Below are 23,207 nucleotides of genomic sequence, written 5' to 3'. Positions count from 1 at the left end.
CATACACAAGTGTCTAGTTTTGCTTCCTGGTGGGATGGACCAGAGCTATGACAATGGCCGCTTGTATAGACCCCATCCCTCTCACCTTCACAGGCAGGCAAAAACCTGCACATACATACAACCTAAACCTCCTTTGGCCCAATTTGAGGCCATTTCCTCTTGTCTTGTCACCTGGGAGCAGAGACTGACTCCCACTTTGCTACAACCTCCTTTCTGGTACTTGTAGAGAGCAATAAGGTCTCCCCTGAGCCACCTTTTCTCCAGACTAAACACCCTCAGCTCCTTCATGTCCTGTGCTGCTTTGCATAGGACTTACTCTCTAGACCCTTCACCAGCTTCATTGTTCTTCTCTGGACATGCTGCAGCACCTCAGTGTTTTTCTTGCTGTGAGGGGCCCAAAACTGGGCACAGGATTTGAGGTGTGGCCTCACCAGTGCCGAGTACAGGGGGACAGTCTCTTCCTTGGTCCTGCTGGCCACACTATTGCTGATACAAGGCAGGATGCCATTGGCCTCCTTGGCCACCTGGTCCCACTGCTGTCTCCAGTTCAGCTGATTGTCCAGCAGCACTGCCAGGTCCTTTTCTGCTGGGCAGCTTTCCAACCACTCTTCCCCCAGCCTGTAGCGCTGCCTGGGGTTGTTGTGACTCAAGGCTAGGACCTGGCATTTTGCCTTGTTGAATCTCATACAGTTGGCTTTGACCCATCGATTCAACCTGTCCAGATCCCTCTCCAGAGCCTTCCTGCTCTCCAAGAGATCAACACTCTCACCCAACTTAGTGTCATATGCAAGCTCACTGAGTTGCATTTGGTCCTGTTGTTCAGATCATCAGTATAGATATTAGAAAGGACTGGCCCCAAAAGCCATCCATTGTAGCACTTCAGTTGTGTGTCATCTCGCCATGTTCCATATTGATAACTGTCATAGTTTTCCAGCCTTGCAATGGCTTCCAGCCCCTCCTGTTTGAGGCCTATGCTGCGTGCATTGTTGTAGCTGAACTTCAGCTGGGCAATTAATCCTTCCACATTTTTGGAGAGAGGTTTTCCTATGTGGAGTTTGTAGATACGTTAGTGATTTGTAGCACTTCAGTGACCCCTGTGTCTCTGCTGCCACGTGGATCTCAATCCCCTAACTCCACTGAGATGGCAGACTGATGGACCCAGACTTATCTCTAGAGAGTCTGGTTTTATCCCTTCCCCCTTCAAATACAGTCTGAAGTTCTTTCAGTGAGCCCTGCTAACTCCTATGCAGAAATCCTTTTTCTCCTCTTTGAGACAGGTACTTCATCTGTTGCAGCAGGCATGGTGTCATATAAACCAACCCATGATCAAGAAACTCAAAATTCTGTCAGTGACACCAGTTACAGAACCAGGTATTAATCTGCTGGGTCTTCCTTTACTGTTTCTTCTCTCATCCTTCTTTGCAGCTGGAAGGACAGAGGAGAAACTACTTGTGCTCCTGATCCCTTAAACAGTTGTCCCAAGGACATTATTATGCATACATTATTTTACATAGAAAAGAGCTTTCTCTATATAAAAAGTGTTCTTGATTACTTAATTGTGATGATCAGATGACTATAAAAAGTTACTGCTTTGAGGTACTGAAACTTATTTGGTAGTTATATATGCTTTCTGATATGGATTTGTCTTCATACCATTACATTAATATGGTAGGATTTTAAATATGCTAATACTAGTCTTTATGAAGCAAGGGTGCTGCTAATACTTTCATGAATTTAGGGGTTGTCTGCAAAGTTTTTGAAATCCTCCAATCTTTTTAAATTGTATTTAATGCATTAACCAGTGTGATATACCAGTAGCAAATTTCTTTTTTTTTTCCTGTGGATAAAGATGCCAACTTTTGAAAGTGTTTTAACTACACATATATGTGGTTAAATATATGGGGGTGTTTATAAATGTATATATATTTATATATACATATATGTAAAGTAAGGAAGATGTATGGAGCTCATCCTTTCTACCTTTCTGTTACCAAAAGAAGCAGAATAGTCTTGCAGCTTCTTTCTCCTGTTCATGCTGAGACCTTGTGTTTGGTATTCCACAACAGATCAACACTCCAGAAAGACCTGTGTGAGATGGTTCAGCTCAGTAAAAATGCAGAAATAGAAGCAGGGAAACCAGTCCCTTTCAGAAGTAATGATCTGCTAACTTCTCTGGATGGCCTGTGAAACCACAGTCTTCAAGGAATATCATCAGTGGTTTCTGCATCTTGTTTTGCTGTCTCGCAATATTTAAGTATCTGTTACACATTTCTGATCAAGACTTACTTATCTCCCTCTAGTAGGATAGTTCTTAAAGTAGCTGCTGAGGGAAGGTTGAAATGAGTGAATAAAGAGTGAGGTCTTTTCAGCTGCTTTTAGAAGGTTTATGTCTCAGAGACCCAGCAGTCTGTCTAAGGTAGCAAGGTTTTTGTTTTCTCTAGAATACCACCTATTGAGAGAGATGGAGAGGGCCTTTTTAGAAGGTCATGGACAAGGGGTGATGGCTTAAAACTGAAAGAGAGTAGTTTTAGATAAGATTTTAGGAAGAAATTCTTTACTGTGGGGGTGGTGAGATACTGGCACAGGTTGCTCAGAGAAGCTGTGGATGCCCCATCCCTGGAAGTGTTCAAGGCCAGGTTGAGCAGGGCTGTGAGCCAGCTACTGTAGCAGAAGATATCCCTACTCATGACAGGGAGTTGGAAATAGATGATGTCTAAGATCCCTTTCAACCCAAAGCATTCGATCGTAATATTTTTCTGCTGTTAATGAGGTGTGGAGAGGAAGTGTAGTCTTGGCCTTTAAAAAAAAAAAAAGTTTTACTGCTTAATCTGATACGGATTAGCAAGAATTTATCATATAGTGTATTGAGCAGTGATAACTTGCTTGTCCGGATTTTGTCTTTGGGAATACTTTTTTTCCTCTGCTGAGAGGAAATCTAGATTAGAGTTGCTTCTGTGGTAAGGAATGAAGTTTGAGAAAATCTTGCAGATGCTTCTTCCATAATGCTGGGTGGTTGAACTACAGCTCTTGACACCATTATCCATCCTGCTGTTTTTTTGGTTTTGTTTTTGTTTCCCCACCCACATATACCAGAACCAGACTGTATAGAAGGAATTTCAGTTTCACTATCCAGAGGCTGCAGGCTGATTCATTTAATAAATGTAGGTGCAAAAGTGCTTAGATATAACCTGACCACTTAGGTTTTCGCATGCACTATCTGAAAGTCCCTGTAAACTCAGATAGTTCTCTGCCAGCATCTGTTGCAGAGCTCAATGTCATTGAACCATTGTATGTTCCTTGGTGTAGTGTTTTTCTGCAAGCTTACTGCATCAGGCAGAGGTGGGAAAAATGTATTAAGCAAGTATAATTAGTGGTTTTGGCTGCTTTGGGCTAATTTCAATGCAAAATAATACATTATTCTATACGTGATACAAATGTTGAGAAAGGATTGCTTTGCTTTGTGATTTTGAACTATACATACAGAAGTTATGTAGTAATGAGGATTGCTTTGATCACAACACCTGTCTGAGTGAATTAAACCACCATAAGCACAAGTTAGTACTCGAAAATACCAACTTCATCTTACCTCTGCTTTAGAGACTTCAGTGCATGTTCTATAGCACACAGAACTTCATTTAGAATGTACTTGCTTCAACAGTGTTGATGTTGTTTAAATTTAGTCTATTTTTTTGACTTCCATGTTAAATGTTAGCCTTAATTTCAATATTGTAACTTTTTTTAATAACAGTTGGCCTGTTTCGCTGGTGATGGTAGGATTTTAATTGTAACTTTAATTCTATGTCAGAATATGCCGCTTCACAAATAGTCCTCTGTGTAAAATGATCTGGTTTACTGTTACTTTACCTTCTGCTACATGGAGTCTAGCAGAGCACTGCAATTACTGGTGTGGAAATTACTTTACTTTAGTGTCATAATGCCACAGTGCTTTCAGAATGGCAGGCTGCCACTTCTGTGCAATGTTATGAATAGCACATGAACTTGAGTCTTACTTAAAGATAGCATGTTAGGGACAGTTTTGCCATTTGCTGTCAAGAGTGTGCGGTGCTTTGTAGCTGAATAGATCATGATAATGCTGCATGCCTTATTTGCATGTTTTGCAAGGTTTCCCCCTCTTGCACAGTCTGTAGGCTTTTCCTATTGTAATACTCTGTGTCAGCATGGTATGTCAGTAATACGATGCCTTGCAAGATTCTGTGGTTTTATAACTTAGTGCTTATTTATCACAGTCCTGCCTCAAAGTTGTCTTCATGCTTTCCTTTCTTATCTTTTCCCATTTACTCTGCCACTTCCTTCTTGTATTTCCTGCTTATCAAGGCTTTTGCCTCTGTACAAAGCTATGTGCATTGCTAGAGTCTGGTTTTGGTTTTTTCCCCTTGCAGTATCTACTTTTTGATCCTCCTGGTCAAAGTTGCATTCTTGAGACTCTACTTTTTTAATGACTCTAAAAGCCTTGTTTGCAGTCATGTTTGTGAATATTACTAAGGCAGTCTTTGTCTGGGGTACCTGTATGAACTGTTGCTTTTCTTACTTTGGTCTAGACCATCCCTTGGCTGTTAAATGCTCAGCATTTCCATTTACCTCTGTAGAGCCCAGGCCTGGGCTCAACAGCAGTACAAGGACATAATCTGCTTTGCCTTTCTGCCTTTTTGTTGAACCCACTGTTCATTCTCCGTAACATTATGCCCAAGATGTGCAGCTGTAAGCCTGCTTAAAAGGAACATGGTGGGAGGGACTGATTAGGTACGAAATGTCACTGCCTCATTTCAGGAAAAAAATTCTAGAGAACTCCTGGAATTTCTTCTTCTCCTACTGGAACTCCTTCATAGTTCAGTAATTTCACTTGGTGAATGTTTAAGTTAAGAATTGATATTAGGTACATGTTGCAATAAAATAGCCTTTGAATCTGATTACTATGCGTGGTAGAGAACTATGTTGTGCAGTATGTATGCTAACTTGCACATTTCATGTTTCAGCAAATACTTTTTCTTTAGTTACTTGTGTATATCTATTTACCTGATGGAAATTTGATTGTATACTGGCCCATCAAGCTTTCAGAATTTAATTTTGCATTCATTCACGCAGGAGTGTGGGATTAAATGTTCACATTAGTGAGTTGTGACATTATTGTGACTATATTTTGTATGTTCAGTGTGACACTTAGGGACATGTGAACTTGCAGTGCTGTGTTAAGAGTTGGACTCAATGATCTTAAAGGTCCCTTCCAACTAAACAATTCTGGTTCATTGCTGAAAAGTAGTAACTGTTTTAAATTGTGGGTAAAAGTTTATCTGTGTTCTGGCCCAGCCTGATGTCCAGTTTCTAGGATTTTTTTATACTACAGTTGATTGATTCTTATTATTTTCTTGGATTTGTTTCATTAACAAATTGATCAGTAGAGTCAACTGTTTCCCCTGTGCTTTCATCTTGCTCTAAATTTTGCATAACTTAAAGCAGGAAAAGGCACCTCACCCTTTCGCTTTTTTGCCTTATTTATAGTATGTTGGTTTTTGTTATTACCATCTTGTTATAATACTGTGAGTTTTAAAGCTGTGGAGGAAGGCAGAAAAATCTTGTCTCTGCTGCAGTTTGAAAAAAGTAATACCCTTGCTGTTCAAAATGCATAGCGCAAAATGCATTAATCTGAAGTGTCTAATAAGTTCAATAAGGTTGAATTTAACCTACATGTCACATTAAGGTTTTTTTAGGCATTGCCTTCAACACATCAACTATCAGATATAAAAATAGCTTTTTTTTCAACAACTAAAACTATTTTTTTTGGCAGCAGTTTTAACTCTCAAGCTTTCTTAATTCTGACTGTATTTTGAATAGCGTTCTCTAGAGTGTTTTCTTAAGTGTTGTTGTATGCTCTTTCTCATTACAGGCGCCTCCACCTCAATAAGAAAGCCACAGACAAACAGCCATATAGCAAGCTTCCTGGTGTTTCACTTCTAAAGCCTTTAAAAGGTGTGGATCCTAACCTGATCAACAACTTGGAAACCTTCTTTGAACTGGATTATCCAAAAGTACGTATATTATTTAGTGTCTTTGTCCCCTTCCATGCCTCAAAGTCATATGATAAGCTTGCGTGAGAACTATGCAACTTCATTACTTCTGGGATTGTTTTTCTTTCTGCAGCAAATGTATAGTTATATATTTTATATGATGCAAACAAAACTTATTCATTTTTGAAAAGCTGTCTGCTGAGGAACATGTCCAAGGTTTAGGGATGAAACATATTCTACACTTCATTAAGATTTGCTTAGTCATTATCCCCATAGTGTGGTGTTTATAGATTGAAAGGTTTCATACTGCTATAAAAGATCATTTTAGAGGCAAGACATCCTCCTCAGTTGACTACTTCTCTATCATAGATCCTCCAAAAGAGACCTCCTAACTGATAGCCTTTTTGATGGTTCTTGCTGATGGCACATCTAATGAGGAATTGCTCAGTGATGAGGTGGTACACCTCACCAGTTGTTGGTAGATGGGAGAGTCTCCAAGCCACTTATTGTTGTTGGGAAGCAAATAGTTGTTAAAAGTGTGCATTGACTGTTAAACACTCTTTGAATTTGTAATATAAGTGATAAGTGTGTCAGATGCTGTCCTTGCTCTAGGGAGCTTGCAACTTAAAAGACAAATTTATCAATGCTTGCTGCATCATTCGGTATTTGATGTATGCTCCTGTGGGTGGAAAAAGAAATACACTTTCTACTGTGTATCTGCTGATTTCTGAAATTTGAAATTTAGTTTTAATAAAAAACTCCTCTTTTCTCAATTCTTCTCAAAACTGCATCTGACATTGCTGCTGCAGTTGTAAAAGGTTTGTGTAAGCTGTATTGTAAGTTTCCTTTTTGTATTCTGAGTGAGAGCTTTAAACTTTAAGTAGGCAGGGTAAAACAAACAAAAATCCCCATCATCTGGAACTTATTAAAAGTTGGGTAGTTTTTCTGTAATGAAGCTTGGGGACCTTTTGGAAAGGTTCAGGCATGAATGTATTAATCCTTTCAACTCCACAAAGTGCGATAAAGTGTGGCCAAGCACTTTTTAAAACATACTTAAGGCATACTGTGTATGCTGTATGCCAATATTGCAAACAATGCAAAGAACCTTCAGCAATATCTTAAGCTATTTTATGACCTTAATGAGCACCAAAACATTATGCAGCTGAAACATTTGACATCAAATAAAACTTACTTCAGAACTCGGAAAAACAGTTATGCTGGATCTTGCTTTATGAGAGATAGTCTCGATCCATAATTCTGATAATATATGGGTAGCAATCTTAAAATGTTGCTACTCTACAAATATCTGAATTTCAGATAACAATAGTGACAATCATATTTTTCTCAAAGAGAGTGAAAATACATTGTGAATGCTTCAGTTTCCTGGGGCACGGATTATACAGTACAAGCAAGATCCCCAAACTGTTTGCAGACACTTTCATACTTATTGTGCAGAAGTACTTCTTTTAAGAGATTGACCACAAAAATTAGAACAACAGTATTGCCTGGTATTCAAAGTTCAGCTGTCCAGGGAGAAATTATTATGAAAATTTAAGATTAAACTTTTTCCGGTGAAGGTGAACTCAACCTGCAGTGATACCAGTTTTCTTTTGTGATACTCCATGTGTGAAATAGCTTTGTCTTGAATAGAATCTGGTAGTGCAGTTTCTAAACTGAAGGACTTACGTGTATTATTTTTATCAGTGAACAGTTTTTAGCTACTGTATGTACTGTAATTGTCACAGAAGTCTCTCTATTCATATTAGGTAAAGCTGATGGTAATGTTTATGTAGATAAGCATCTTTGGATTCCTTTCGCTTTTATCATACATTTTGTAGTTCTTTACTTTGTTACTGCATACAAAGGCCATTTACTGTGATTTTTTTTTTTCTGTTTTCAAATATTGGAGTCTGAGTGTGGGTTTTTTTTTTTATTTCTGGTTGAATTTCTTGGAGAACATGGCTATAGAACTGCCATTACTTCTGTGGATTGAAGACTAATTATTTAATTACTAGGCAAAATAGTTTTATTTTACAAATTTAATTTGATGATGAATAATGAACTAATGAACTAATAATGAACTAATTTCTTCAGTTATTTCTGTGGTGTTCATGCTGCCAAGATTGTTCTGTTGTGATAGAAGGACGTGTCTGTTTAATGATACAGGTCTTTTACTCTTTAAATTCTGTTTTCCATGCTGATAAGATGGTAGGAATCAAACACTGCTTCCTCTTTGGCCAAACTGGCTTTGAGTTTGCATTCTGAGAGGTAAAGATGTGTTTGTCTGATAGTTTGTAGTGCTAGTGTAGTTAAAACAAGTCTTGACTCCCATTTAGTGGTTAATAATTTTAAATTTCCACAATATTCTGAATGCAGTTAGAGTAGTTGGGTGTTTTATATATGGCAATACCATTTTTTTAATTGAAAGTATGTATGTATGTATTTAACATAATATCTTCTTTTGTATGAAATACTTCTTACTGAGTAAGAACATCAGAAATTGTCATCACAGAGCCCACAGGCAGCTTTTGAAGTTCAGGTTACTTTTTGCTCAAGTAGTTTAGGGAAAATAAAGTCCAATTAAGTGATAGAATAGTATAAAGGAGAATAAGGACTGTTTTGATCGTTAGTTGGAACTCTTATTTACAGCAGCTACTGAAAGATATGGTCCAAGAAAATTGTTTCTTGTTGTGATTGAATTTTTCAGTCTTGGGCTGTAAAAATGGCTTCTAGGTATCTTGACCAGAAATTTGCATTTGCTGTATTTTATTATTTGTATTAGAGCTCTAATAGCTTCTAATAATTTAGTAATTTTAACAGGGAAAAAAAAGTCGTATCAGGTTAGAAGTATTCAAGGAATTTGCTGTTAATGCAGAAACAGAAGTACCTTTGTCAAAGCATTCAGAGCAGCCTCAATTTTGAGTGATTCTTAAAACGCTATTTCTTCACATGCCCTCTGTAGCTCATGTAACAAGCATGGAGCTTGATTGCTGACACAGCTACAGTTTTCCCTTACCTCTTGTTGTTCTTTCAGCCATTGCTTTGTTAATGAGGAATATACAGATCCATATACATGTTCCTGAGCTTAGCTTTGTTATACAATTAGGTGCACATATGTACTTATACTGGTCTCTGTGGGTTGTCTCCCAACTCTATTCTGCCTGTGTATCTGCAAAGTTAAGGAATGGAAGATGTAGTTCAGAGACATGCAGTCAAAGTGTATCACAGCCTCATTCCTTTAATATTTTGAGTGCTGTAATTTCATTGAATATAATATTGGATTTAAGATTCATATGCGAACAAAAATGGAAGTGGAAACAAAAATGTTACCTTGTATACCAGAATGTGTTATTTCATTACTAATAGAAACCCTCTGATAACAGGGAAAGTCATGTTCTCCAGCAGAAGAGTTTGAGATACAGCCTGGGTTCTTTCTTCTCAAGTGCATTAAAAAATACTCATTTAGCTGTAAAACAGCCTCTTTGGTTTTAATTTTATAACAGCACTCTTTTTTTTTTTTGTTTGCTACTCTATTAAACTTTATTCGTAGACCGTATGGATATTAGCTGTATGTACATAAATATATATGTGAGTATATACATTTTTGTTTTTACTAGTATGAAGTACTACTCTGTGTACAAGATCATGATGATCCTGCTATTGATGTGTGCAAAAAGCTCCTTGGCAAATACCCAAATGTTGATGCTAGACTGTTTATAGGTAAGCAGTGCAACTTGAAGGTGGGACTCTTGTCAAATGTTAGGTACTCAACTCAATATACAGTATTCTAAAATTAGTAGATATCTTGTTCAGCTCGTGTTTATTCTGTAGCTTAATTACCAGTTTGGGGTAAAAAGTATGTTTGTAGTCACAGTCTGTGACATCAGTTCAAGAAAACTTTAGTAAGAATGATTTTTTTAACCCCTACATTTTTTTCCCTTCTAATTTTAAAATAGCAGTTTAAATTCTGTCTTTGCACTGAACTAAATGTGCAGGAAGTGACTTTGAATTGTGGCTGTATTTGAGCTTGAGGTCCTGCAACAAGACTTTTTCCTCTGCTTAGACTGTAGGGCTCGTTCTTTGCTTTATATTTGAATTAGTGGAGGGAGGGTATATTAGAACAAGGCAGTCAAATGTTGTTGGGTTTTTTCTCTGGTATGAAGCAAACTGGACCACGTCTGTCAGCTGGATGCAAAAGAATGTGTCTCTATTCTGCTCCTTTTTCATTTTTCTGCTAAAATTATTGTAGAGTTTAAGGGTCATAATCATAGTCTTAAGAAATAAGAGATGGATAATAGTTACCTTACAAAATGTTGTAATAAGCTTTGTAGTTTTACTGTCCTTTTAATTACAATAATCTTGTTACCCCTCCATTTTTTTCCCTTTTATTTCCCCAGTTATAGTAAGATCTAAAATATAGGCATGAAGGTATACTGAAAATGTAAATCCTTTGCATAAAAATGGAATTTAAGAATCAGTGGGTAAACATTTACTCTTCAGTTAGTATATCGAAATAATTTTGGTACTGTGTCTGAATTCCAAAAAACCCTTTACATTATTTGTGAGTGGTGTTTGTATTTTTTAGGTGGCAAGAAGGTTGGCATCAACCCCAAGATTAACAACTTAATGCCTGGCTATGAAGTTGCCAAATATGATCTTATATGGATTTGTGATAGTGGAATCAGAGGTAGGTGTGTGTTGTAATGTTCTGACTCTTAAGTTGCACTTACTCACTGTAGGCAAGCAGTTCTTGGAGACTATTTTTACTGAGAATATAAGTAGAAATTAAAGTTTAAAGTCTGGAAAAAATATTTTTATGGTATAAAAAGGGGTTGATCTCTAATTAAAGGTGAAAATACCTTTAAAAATACTGTTCAAACTGTTTCCATTGTACTTATTGTTGATCATAGTAATTACGTTAATCACTAATATTATTATTTTTCTGCCACTTTATTCTTGCAAAATACTGTGCTTCAGAGTACATATGCTCTTGATACTGGTAATAAATTTAGAATTGGTGTCTCTCCACAGTAGTCTGCTAGTGACAGAATTACTCCGTGAACTGTCTTTCTTTCATTTGTCATTTAGTAACGCCAGACACACTGACAGATATGGCCAATCAAATGACTGAAAAAGTAGGCTTGGTCCATGGGCTTCCCTATGTTGCAGACAGACAAGGTTTTGCTGCTACTCTCGAACAGGTGAGTAAAATGTTCTGGGGGAGGGTTTAGTGTTTCCTTTTTTTTTCTTGCAAAACCTTGCTGACTGAAAGCCATATTGTACCTCTTGTACCTTTTGAGTGAAGAAATATTTATTTTCAGCTGCAGTCACACTGTAAACTATCTAGGATAACTTTTAAATGCTCCAAAATTCCTCTGTGGTGCTCTGAACATTGATTCAGTATTTAAGTTTATAATACAAACAATAAAGATTATAGGATGAAAATTATGGATTTGATTTTCAAAATTATTAAAACCAAAGAACACTTTCCAGTGCTTAGTCAGAAAGCACAATTTTGATATCTGAAAAGGCACACAGAAGTGGCCATGATAAGTCAAAGTCCGGCTTGCACAGTATCTTATTTCCAGCAGGGTTTACAAGCAGAGTCTGAGGAGAGTAGAACAAAAGCAAGGCTTATATCCTGTTTTCCAATAATACTGTCGTAACTTTCTGCAACCTTCAGCTGAGAGACTTCCTGAGCAGGAAACAGACTTGCATATTTACAAATCCTTAGTATATTAATATTCTAGTAAGAACAGATTTCTTATACAATCATTTCCATTGTTTCTTGCAGTCCGTACAAATTTTGAGTGTCTGTAACTTTACCAGGAAATACAATAGATCTATTACAGGATCCACAGGATCTTGTTCACTCTGACCTTTACTCTTCTCTAGTGCTATTTCATGTCTCCTTATACTTGTGTAAGAGAGAGTGAGAAGTTGATTCCTATCCACCATCTTCATATAACTCATTCTGTCCTATTCTCTCTTCTTTTTCAGTAAGTTCTCATTTGTAGAACAAAGAGGTTGAGTTTTCTTGTTTCTTTCTTGTATCTCAAGGCATGTAATTTAATCAGCTATTATTGTGAGCTGGCGTGTATTAAGGCATTTTGTCTCCAAAGCTGACTGATGGGAATCAAAGACAGAAACGTGAGAGATGAAATGCAGTGATATTCAGTACTCCATCATTGCAGGGAGTGAGGGATGCTCATGTGATTTGTTTCTTTTTTTTTCTTTGTTTTTTTCTTTTAACAGTACAAAGTCTGAATTTCCTCTTACAAGAGAAAAGCAGAGAGGTATAGCACAAGTTTCTTAGTACTGCTCGTTGCTAAAGCAAGAATATGGTTATTTGTTAAAGCAGGAATTACAACTCCTGCTTCTATATTCCTGAAAGAGCTTTTTGCTTCCAGATCCAGTATACTGCTAGATGAGCATGCCTTTTCTTGAATGAGTTACTTTAAGACCAGTGTGAAGGCAGTCTGTACTAAGAATAGTAGCAAGAGGTGCTAGCACTCATTCCCACTATTGTTTTGTAGGATGCTCTTAAGTTACTGAATCTTGTAAAAAGACTTGCTGTTGTAGTTTAAGCCCAACTGGAAATCAAGCACCACACAGCCACTCGCTCAACCCACCCCTTGTCACCCTCACCCTAGTGGAATGGAGATGAGAATCAAAGTAAGACTTGTAGATTGAGATAAGAACAGTTTAATAATTGAAAATAAAGTAAAATACAGCAATAATTGTAAATTATAATAATAACAACAATGAAAATAAAAAAGGAAAAACAACTGATGCACAACACAGTTGCTCACCACCCACTGACCCACGCCAGACCCCCCTTCATGAACCCAGATTGGCCCCTCTCCTGGGTAACTTCTCCCAGTTTATACACTGGGCATGACATTCTATGGTGTGAAATATCCCTCTGGTCAGTTCAGGGTACCTGTCCCAGCTGTGCTCCCTCCCAGTTTCTTTTGTGTACCTCCACACTGGCAGAGCATGACACAAGAAAACTAAAGAGTCCTTCACTTAGCATAAACATGACTTAGAAAAAAAACCAAAACATCAGTATATTATCAACACCAGTCTCATTCTGAGTCCAAACCACAGCACTGTACTAGCTACTGAGAAGAAATTAATTCTACTCTAGCTGAATCACAAATTGAATGTTTTCACTATTGCTGTTTGCAAGTATGCTAAGTAAATGAATTTCCCCTGCTTCTGTAGAACCATATAGTAAGTTTCTAAGAACATGTATGCAGTAATGGAGTTAATTTTCACAAGAGGAAGGAGAGAACCTGTCTGTCGGCTATCACCAGATAATATGATTATACTAGTAATTAGTCCATTGCTTCATGGTTTTTTAATATGTATATATTCCCTGAGAACAACCTCAGTCAATTAGAAATGAAATACCAAATGAAGTGCAGTAGTTCGGTATGTAAATTTAAAACCTGCTTATAGATTTGTAAAAACACAGCCAATAATAACACTAATAGATTTCTCAGATATGATGATACACTAGAATGTAGAAAATTCTTAGAATGGTAGTAAAGATCTCTCCAAATGCGCTTTCATAATTGGCCACATCCAGCACTTTTATCCTCCAGATGTGTTCAGAGCAAAAGTTATCAGTGAGTAGCACTCAGATATACAGAGCTTTAAATGCTTATTTTTGTTTTGGCAGGTTTATTTTGGAACTTCCCATCCAAGGTCATATATTTCAGCCAACTTAACTGGCTTTAAGTGTGTAACAGGAATGTCATGCTTGATGAGGAAGGATGTCTTGGACCAAGCTGGAGGACTGATAGCTTTTGCACAGTATATTGCTGAAGATTATTTTATGGCCAAAGCTATAGCTGACCGGTAAGATGACTCTGAACGAAGCTTGTTGCTTTAAATGCAGTTTAAATATTTTTTTCTTTTTTTTTTTTTTAAGTGGTGCATATTGTAAGTGGAGGTATTCAGGTTAGTTTCACTTATCTATATCAAACATGTTAATAATATGTGCTTTATTCTGTCAGTATAGTCTTTTAGAAATAAGTAAGCCATGTCATTGTCAATTCCTTTAAAGAAAAGTTTTTGAGAACTTGGTTTAAGTATTTGGTTTTTTTCCAGTGAGGAATCTTGATATAATACACTATTTTTTTGCCTATATCCATTGTAATAATATGACACAAATGCCAAAGAAACTTTTCAAGACTAATAAAATTCTTGTGTGTTTGTTATCTAATTGGTTTTTGCATTTCTTATTTGCACATTTTTGTAATAACTAATTCCTTTTTCAGGGGCTGGAAATTTGCAATGGCCACACAAGTTGCAATGCAAAACTCTGGTTCATATTCTATTTCTCAGTTTCAGTCCAGAATGATCAGGTAATCTTTACTTCTTTTAACGCCCATCCCTGTCATTTGCTTCTGATGGGAATGAGCTGGTAATGAGAGGAAATACATTTTCCAAGCTAATTTGATCTAATGCCCAGTATACTAAAGTTCAATGTACAGCTCTTTCTTAGTGCTGGGAGAGAGGCACTAACTTTGAACAGGAGTATGACTAACACAAGTATTAAAAAAATAAAAATAAAACCTCCCAACCCTCAGTACCTTTTAAATGCTATCTGCGGTATCTTTGGAAGGGAGATTTTTTTTTAGAGTGTTTTATTTTGAGGTGTAAATTAAATAAGGTTAACGTTTTCAGGAAATACCATGATGGCTCATTTTATGAGATGGGGGAGGAGGGCATAATGAATAATGCAAAGTCAGAACTGGGTTTTTTTAATCTCTCCTAGGTGGGCCAAACTTCGAATTAATATGTTGCCTGCCACAATAATTTGTGAGCCAATCTCAGAGTGCTTTGTTGCCAGTCTAGTTATTGGATGGGCAGCTCATCATGTGTTTAGATGGGATATAATGGTATTTTTCATGTGTCACTGCTTGGCCTGGTTTATATTTGACTACATTCAACTAAAAGGTGTTCAGGTATGTAAATTCATTTTCTTTGGAGGTTATTAAAGTTACTATTGCCATCTACTTTAGAAAAAAGCTAAGACTAATTACGGTAATAAAATAATTCTCTTGACATCAAGGAAATTACAGGTCAAATCCTGTTACTTCTCAGTCTTCCAGCTTCATTTATAGTAGCATGAAAAGGAGCAAGTGTGCTTGGTTGCCATTTGGTATTCTATATTCACTTACCTCTGAAAGAGCGTAGGCTCTGAAAGTTTGTCCATCTGTCCCCTTAATCTTCATGTTTCCAGTCTGCTCTACCTAGGCATATTCAGAAATTTTAAGCTGTTTTAACAGTACAGGAACAGCAGCTTTGTGAGATTTTGTTTTGGTGTTTTTTTTTTTCTTTCTACCTTTGTTGTCACAAAGTGTTATTTGTATTGAGGTGTATATGTACTCTTAAGTACATTTTTCACTCTATTTTGGCAATAATGGATCTAGAGGACAGCTGTAGCCTACTTGTAAAAATAAAATCTTCCCATTACTAGGAGTGAGGCTTTGCAAAAACTTTTATTATAGAAAGATGTCACAAATCAGAACATCATTTATTCTCCTAATGCTGGAGGAACTATTTAGACTATTTTCTGTAGTGACCATATGCCATACAAATCAAATCTATAATTACTTGTGTATGCAAACTTATCAAACAGTTATCATACTGGAAAATATTATTTCGGTAGTCTTAGCACATGGTGGAAATAATAAAGTTAAGGCTTGTGTTGATTCTGTAGGACTCCAGGAGGTCTAATAGTCACTTTCTGATTACTCTTTTCATCATGAGCAGCATGGAAAAGATCACTATGCCTACTCATCCTCTTCTGAAGCCTCCTTAATTTCAGGCTCTACATGTAGCTGGAAGTTCTCAAAGGAACAGAAAATATCAAGATGCTATAAGGCTTGTTTCTTAGTCCTACATTTCCTGTGCAATAGGCTGAAGACTTTATTTGAATTTCATTCCTCTGGGAACATGCAGGAATGGGCTGTATAGATGCTGGAGTCTGTGGCAAAAACCTGGTGTTGCTGCTTGAACACAGTTCTATAAGCTTAAGAGCTTATAAAAGTTTCAAAAACGTGCAATTGCCGCACTTTTCATTGCCTGTTGCTCTACGTATAGGTCTCTTATTTTTTTCTTTTTTTCAAACTTTCTGGGTCATTCTGCCATGCTCTTGAGGTTTAATATGGGTAACTGTGTCTTGAACAAGAAAATATTCTCGGCTTTTAAAGAAAACTGCTATTGATATATTAATCTGCCTAGTAAACTTTAGAAGAGATTTATCTGTAACAAATACTTTAAATTACTTTAAAGTTTCTCTTGAATAATCAGTATGTTTAAATACTTTTTTGTTTTATATTTCTAGGGTGGTGCTCTCTGTTTTTCAAAACTTGATTATGCAGTAGCTTGGTTCATCAGAGAATCCATGACAATTTATATTTTCCTATCTGCTTTGTGGGACCCCACTATTAGCTGGAGGACAGGACGCTACAGATTACGTTGTGGAGGCACTGCAGAAGAAATTCTTGACGTATAGCCACACATTTGTAACTGTGAATGTCAAAAAGAGAAGGGGGAAAGAAAAGTATTATAAATTGTTTATATACTTTTAAGAAAATCTACCTTCATTAGTTTTATTACTTGTACGTTTGGTATCTGTTCTTTAATTTATTTTTGCATGGCACTTGCATCTGTGAAAATACAGCTGTAGTCTTGGCCAAATGGTACCTTGCTCCTCTGTACAAATAGAAATGGAGAGAATTGGTCCTGACGTCTACTTTCTGTAAGAATGCTCTGCAGTAAACTTTTTTTTTTTAAAGTATCCTCCTGGATGTGAACAGCTTCTTACTCCTTGGTATGTTAGCCTAGCAGATCTAAGGTTCACATAGCTATTTTCCAGCTGGATTGCACAAGGCTGTACCTAGTAAAAGCACAGAGGTACAGCTGATTTTTGTTTTATCCCACTAAATTGAGCTAGTAATGGGACCTTGGGAAAGAAGCTCTGAAATGCTTTATGCCTACCTCTTGTAGTTGCTGCAGAACAATATGAATAGAAAGGTAAAACTGCTTTGCAAAAACAAACTAAAGCTGGAGTCTTGTGTATATATGTCCTATATGTATATAGGAAATATTTTAATCATTGCAGTGAACCAAAAGTGGACTGTGTTTGATAGAGCTGGAAGGAATTACTGGTCAGGCATGTATTGTGGGCATCTTTTGGCCAAGTCTGATCTGGTTCTGTCTTGAACCTTGTTAAGCACTGTGCTGTAACTAGCCAAGCAGATCCCCTCAATACTTCCATCCTTTTTTAAGGGGTATTTGTTTTTTCCCTGTGAGTGAATGCATTTATTGGGGGGAAAGGGTTGTGTGTGTGTTGGGGGGTGTGGGGGGACACATAATAGGGGATAGAAGGGAGCAGAAACACATTTCAGAAACATTTCACACATGAGCTATTTTCTTACACAATGTCTTAAGAATGTAATTTCATGATGCAGGTATTTACTATCTTTTTAAAGTGAACATACATACCTATACTAGTCATAATTAAGTATTCAATTGCGGTAGATATTGTGAATATATTAAAGGGCCGGGTGAGTTTGCTGTTACTGATTAAAATTGTAGTCTTAATTTAGATATCAAAACTAAGTCTACTCTTGGCTTTTTGCCTTCTACTGTTAGTCTAGCCTTTAAATTGGACTTCTGTATTCCAGTGGTATGACTAAAAGGACTAGATTATAATGCATGCCATGTTTTTCCCCCTCTCTGTTCCCTGTACCTCGGTTTTCAACCTCATTGTGAAACTTCCAGATTTGTGGTGAACTGGACTTGTTTTCTTCAAACACTTTTAAATTAAAAAAAACACAGTGAAGCTAGAGAAGAATGTTGCATAAGCCTTTTGTTTTCATAATTGTATTTATGCTGCTTTACTTTTCTTCATAGGGAATAGTTTATTGTCACCATGAATGTGAGCTGCTAATTACAAGGTTATGTCAACAAAGCAGCTTTAAAAGTTGGAGGATGATGTGTAGCATATTAGCAATAATGACATGTATTTATAAAAATGAACTTTTTACCTTACTGAGCCAATCCCTTAGCCATCTTATGGTACACAAGTACAATATGTGTGTGTGTGTGTTGTAAAACATACTCTGGGCCAAGATGCTTTATCCACCTTAATATCTCTTTTGCCTTATGATAACATGGGACTCTTTTAATGGGCATTTCTGTATGAACAAAGGCTTGTGATGCATGCTTCATTCTTTTCATGTGAATCAGGAAGAAGCGCTTTTCCTGAGGAAAGTTGCACGCTGAAAGCTAGTCTAGTTGTGACCCACAAAAACATTCTTCTTTTGATATTGTTTTGACATAGTTGAATTTTGCTGACAATGTTTGTATCTTCATTTGTTTCATGAAGTTTGATGCCATTCATTGCACTGCTAAAGTGAAGCTTAGCTTGCTACTTAGCTTTATGCTGATTTCTATGCAGGCAATGGAACAGAACCAAAAAAAAAAAAAAAGGCTGAACAGACTTCCTTTTAAAAAACCTGGGTGGGGATAATTGTTTAACAGGTGCTTTGGTATTAGTAGAGCCATCTTTGGCTACGAAAAATAAAGCTTCACTTAAGCAAATGGTTTCATTTGGGTATTTGATTGAAGAAATAGAAACCAGCACTGTCAAATGTTGTAGAAGATGCTGCAACAGTACTTCTAAAAGTTATAAACAGCTAATGTAAAGTTGTGTTGATCTACAGATGTGTAGAATACACCATGTTTATTTAAAATAATTGTCTTGTTTTTTCTTTTATTTAAAAATAAATTTTGAATACAATCTGTTTGGACTACAGGGGTTTTTTTTCCATTGTTCAATGATACTGTAATGTGACAGCTTTAAGTATTTATGGTAGTTTTAATTGATTTCATTTTGAATTAGACTTCACAGCAACAAATATGTGTGTTTTGTTTTGAGGTTTTTTTACAGTTGTACCATCTCTTTTGGATTTTATATTTAGCTGAAATTAACTTAACATGTGCCTAAATCTGATTTTGAGTTATCCTAAATTTTTTAGAATAACTTTAGTGTATAAAAACCTCACAAGTGAAGAGAGTACTTCTCTGTCTATTGTAACTAGTCTGTCTAGATTAAGATTTTAGAGATGATACACATTGACATCTAGAAGTAGTATTGACCTTTTGCTTTCAGGTACACTACCAAGAAAGCACTTTGCACTTGCTTTGCCATCTGACTTGGCTTTTTTTTTTTTTTTTCCGTCTCTTCCCTAGCCTTTATGAAGATTTTCATGTGAAACTTAATAAGAGACTGTGTTTATGACAGAGTTGTTGGAATCTTGGAGACATAGCAGAAACGAACACCACTGGAATTACTCAAAAACTATTTATAGAAACTTAAATGTTCCTGTGTCCATTTTGTGCTGAATGCATTTGCAGCCACCAAACACAATACCTAAATCCTCTTTCCTGAGTACTTCTGTTATTTTCCTGTCTGCTATTCAGTGATGTTGTCATTTTATTCTGTACTTTCAGTTGAAGTTTTTCTCACTTGAATTCCTTTTGCCACTCTCCTGTTTCCTATTGCTGAGTGCTGACTACCTGCATTTCCTCTCTAGTCTGTTTTGTCATCTGGAAAAGCTTGTCTCTAATCATCTGCTTTCATATATCTCTTCTGAAAGCTGTATCATTCCTCTTAAAGGCTTTTGTTTCTCACACCTAATTTCTGACCATCTGATTTTAAGGTAGGCGTGAACTCCAGCCATTCTTGGGTTGAATTGGTCCTCCAACAGCTGTGACACTGGCTATTGAGGTTAAGAAAGCCTGAAATTTTGTATGGCAATACTTAGCGTTTTTACAGTTATACAAAGTGATTTCAGCTTATACAGTGTCTATGCTTGTATAAATAATACTTAGAAGAGAGAATGGCAGTGTATAGCAATAATAGCAATATTTTCAATAGCAATAATTTCAAACTTAATCCAGCTTTTGGTTCTGAAAATGCATAAACTGAAGTTTTGAACTAATGGTCAGATTATTCTGAACGGTCCACTACTTGGATATTCGGAGTGATTGCACAAGTTCACATAAGGCTCTTCTTCTCTCTTAAAATAAACTAAATTCCATAACATAGGCAGCATTTATTTTTATAGAGCAGTTTTCTGGGCAGATGAGAATTTCCCTCCACAAAGTCATCTCCAAGATTCTTACCTTAGTGTTGTAGAACTGCACTGTGATTGAAATCAGTGACTTGGGATGTGCTTTTAAACAAAAAAACCCCACCTGAAACAAACCACAATCCACCCACCATGGAACCCAAACCCCTCTGCCTTTGTGCATCCTGTAGGTCCTGAGTCTTTAAAGTTGGATTACTTTAAATATTGCATTGCACAAACCAATTTCCATTGCCAGCTCTCACACAAATGAGAATAAGTGATAATTCTTATGGTTAAATTCCCCACAATATGCTTTTGCTTGTTTGTCTTGTCCCTAGAATTTGAACCTTTCAATAAGCAAACAGTTTAATGAAGTGCCTCAGACCAGTTTAGTCACTGCCACGGATGAGTTAAAGATTCTAGTTACCAGTTTCATGTGAAAAGTTCCTGTTGACAACATTATGTTGCAAACCTTTTCTGAAAATGTTTCTTTCTTTGTAGCAGTTTCTACTCTGTTTTCTATGATAAGACCTACCTGCAGATTAGTGTCCAGTTTTCCCTTCAAATCCATCTTGTTAAGCATAAGCAAAACAGCCAGTCCTATGGATCCTAAGGCTTTAGGATCATATTCAGCTATAATCTTGCAAGGTTATGTCCAGAGTGCATCCCTTTCAGAGGCAGTTTTAAGTTAGTGTCTGGCAAATATTCTATGAAGAAGCCCTGCAGAGTGTATCTGAAAAGAAGATAACAATCTTTTTCTGGGGAAGATGTTTGTGATGCCCATCTTCACACTTAGCTTAGGTAAAAATAACTAGCTAGCTTATTCCTGTAAACTAAGAGACTGTGAAAAGTAAAGTGGTATTTCTAATGCTCTCCAACACAGCTTTTGGAATTATTTATTTCTTGAATTCTCATCAGATCAAGAGTGGACTGCCACTTATGTGCAGTTTTGCTTCTGGGGAGAATACACTTCCTCTTTGTGATCTTAATCAGATCTAATAATTTTTGCCTAATTGTTGATGTGACTGCAGATACTCAAGAGGTGCAAACCAGACAGCCTTGCACTGGAAGTTTGTGTATTGCTGCTTCTTTCTGTCTCATCCTTCCACACATTCCCCAAGCACTTTTTCCCTATTGCAGACAGGAAGGAAGGGCCTCAGCCAAACCCATGTGCCAGCTGGAATTAATGGCCATTTTATATGCAGCCAATTTGTGGATGAACGGAGAGGTCAGGCTCATGTGCGTCTGCAGGAAGCCAATAAGCTCAATGCGAGTGCAAAGCAGGAGCTGTCAAAAGAAATCTTTTCACTGGATTTTGATATGAAGTGAGTTATTATTCTTGACTTTACATCCTCTGGGCCTGTGTTAAAGTTAGATCTGCTTACAGGGTTGAAGCAAGCTCAAGTCAATATAAAGCTCTGCTGTACAATGAGCAGCTTTTCCTCTTTTAAGGCTTGCCTGTTGCCTGGAAGTGTATTTTTACATGTTCAACAGTACCTTATTTTTGTTGGCAATAGCCTTGTCCTATCTCTGACACCAAAATGTTGGGGGAGGTGCTGAGACAACAGAAGGCCTGTAGAGTACACTGGTAAAATGCAGTAACACATTCAAAAGTGACCCCTTAACCCCCTGGAAATCAGAATACATGAAGAAGCTGTGGAGCCTTTGGGGGATTCTGTTGGTATATTTACTTTTTATTTCTCTATTGCATATACATACACTACATATATAAAGGTTTATCTGCATACACTTTTATGTATGAACTTTTATATATACATGTACTGATGCCAAAATAAAACCTTGTAAAGAAGCCTTAATTTGAGAAACCTGTTCTTTATGTAGGTGGACGATGTAGGTAAAATAACGATTTTCTAGTGTAAAAAGCCAGCAGCTCAAAGTTAATTAAATCAGGAGCCCCAGTGTCTCATGTGTCCAGTTTCATTTCATCTCTCAGCAGAAAGACTCGAAAACTGTAATTTTTTTTCCTGGACTCTTTACTTATAAGCTTGAACAAGGTTTTATTCATCTAGACTTTTGGGTCTTCCACTGAGAGAGAATTCAGAGACTCTGCTTTCTTAGTTGGCAGCCCCCCAAATCTGAGCAAGACAAGGCACACATTTTTGTCACTTACCTCCTTTCTGTTTGGTTTCATTGGCTTCTGCTCTTCCCTTTTGGGACAACTGTTTTGTCCCTGAGGGGCTTTATAAAAAGAGTTTTCCCAAGGAGAGAAACATGTGTGAAGGAGAAATAATAGAATGAGAAGTAGAACTGTAGTGAGTGCAGTGTTAAATATGCCTGTGACTAATGCTCCAGAGTGAAGTATGGGCAAATCTGGCCACTTTTGCAACATGATGGGTAATGAGAAAGGATAACAGATGCAAAACTTTAGAAATTTTTATAAAAGAGTTCTTGCTTAAAGAGAGATAGGAGACCTCTGAGATGTTCCTCAAGGCTAGATCTCTAGAGTAAGCCTTTTTCTGGGAATTTTTTGGGGCTTTCAGCAAGATCTATTGTTTAAGGGTTATGTCGTGTGACTGGAAAAGGAGGAAAGCAAACCAGCAGGGTTTGCAGCCCACCCTTCAGCTCAGTTGCAAGACATGACAATTTGCAGCTGTTGTCTCCTTGTTACAGACCATTCAGAGACCTTCTCATTTTGGCTTCCCATGTCTTGAGGCATTCAGCTTCACTCCTGCAGATGACTTGTTGAATGAAGATGTCTTGTCACTATTGGGCCACTGGCTGAGCAGGGAGGGAGCTCCAGCTGGAACAGTTATGTCTGGACCTTCCCCAAGTTTGGGAATGTCTACAGCCACAGGCTTTATTTGAGTTGAGAATGTTAACTCTTAAAATTGCTGATGGTATGGTATGGTGATGACCCTAGCATGAAGGTTCTGTGCTGATTCTGCGGGGTCTGGGGAGTCTCTTTGTGTAAAGCGGACAGTGTACCAAGGGGTGAGAAGAGGCCTGGCAGATGGTGGAAGGAATGTTGTTCTGTAAGTATAACACTAGTGATGTGGGCTAGAGA

At 37.1% G+C, this 23,207-nt stretch overlaps 1 protein-coding gene across 1 annotated transcript in view; it reads left to right on the top strand.

Moving 5' to 3' along the window:
* Positions 1–18,849, top strand: part of UGCG (UDP-glucose ceramide glucosyltransferase) — a 30,454-nt gene extending 11,605 nt beyond the window's left edge. The window contains exons 2-9 of the mRNA XM_032676335.1: positions 5,903–6,044; positions 9,641–9,743; positions 10,609–10,710; positions 11,112–11,224; positions 13,711–13,889; positions 14,312–14,398; positions 14,812–15,001; positions 16,387–18,849. Of these exons, the coding sequence (XP_032532226.1) occupies positions 5,903–6,044; positions 9,641–9,743; positions 10,609–10,710; positions 11,112–11,224; positions 13,711–13,889; positions 14,312–14,398; positions 14,812–15,001; positions 16,387–16,557 (1,087 nt within the window). The 3' untranslated portion in view covers positions 16,558–18,849. The remainder of the gene's footprint in view (positions 1–5,902; positions 6,045–9,640; positions 9,744–10,608; positions 10,711–11,111; positions 11,225–13,710; positions 13,890–14,311; positions 14,399–14,811; positions 15,002–16,386) is intronic.
* The last annotated feature ends 4,358 nt before the right edge of the window (positions 18,850–23,207 follow it).

This window comes from Chiroxiphia lanceolata, chromosome Z (assembly GCF_009829145.1).
Source record: "Chiroxiphia lanceolata isolate bChiLan1 chromosome Z, bChiLan1.pri, whole genome shotgun sequence".
Classification (NCBI taxonomy): Eukaryota; Metazoa; Chordata; class Aves; order Passeriformes; family Pipridae; genus Chiroxiphia; species Chiroxiphia lanceolata.
This window is presented reverse-complemented; position numbering and strand designations above follow the sequence as displayed.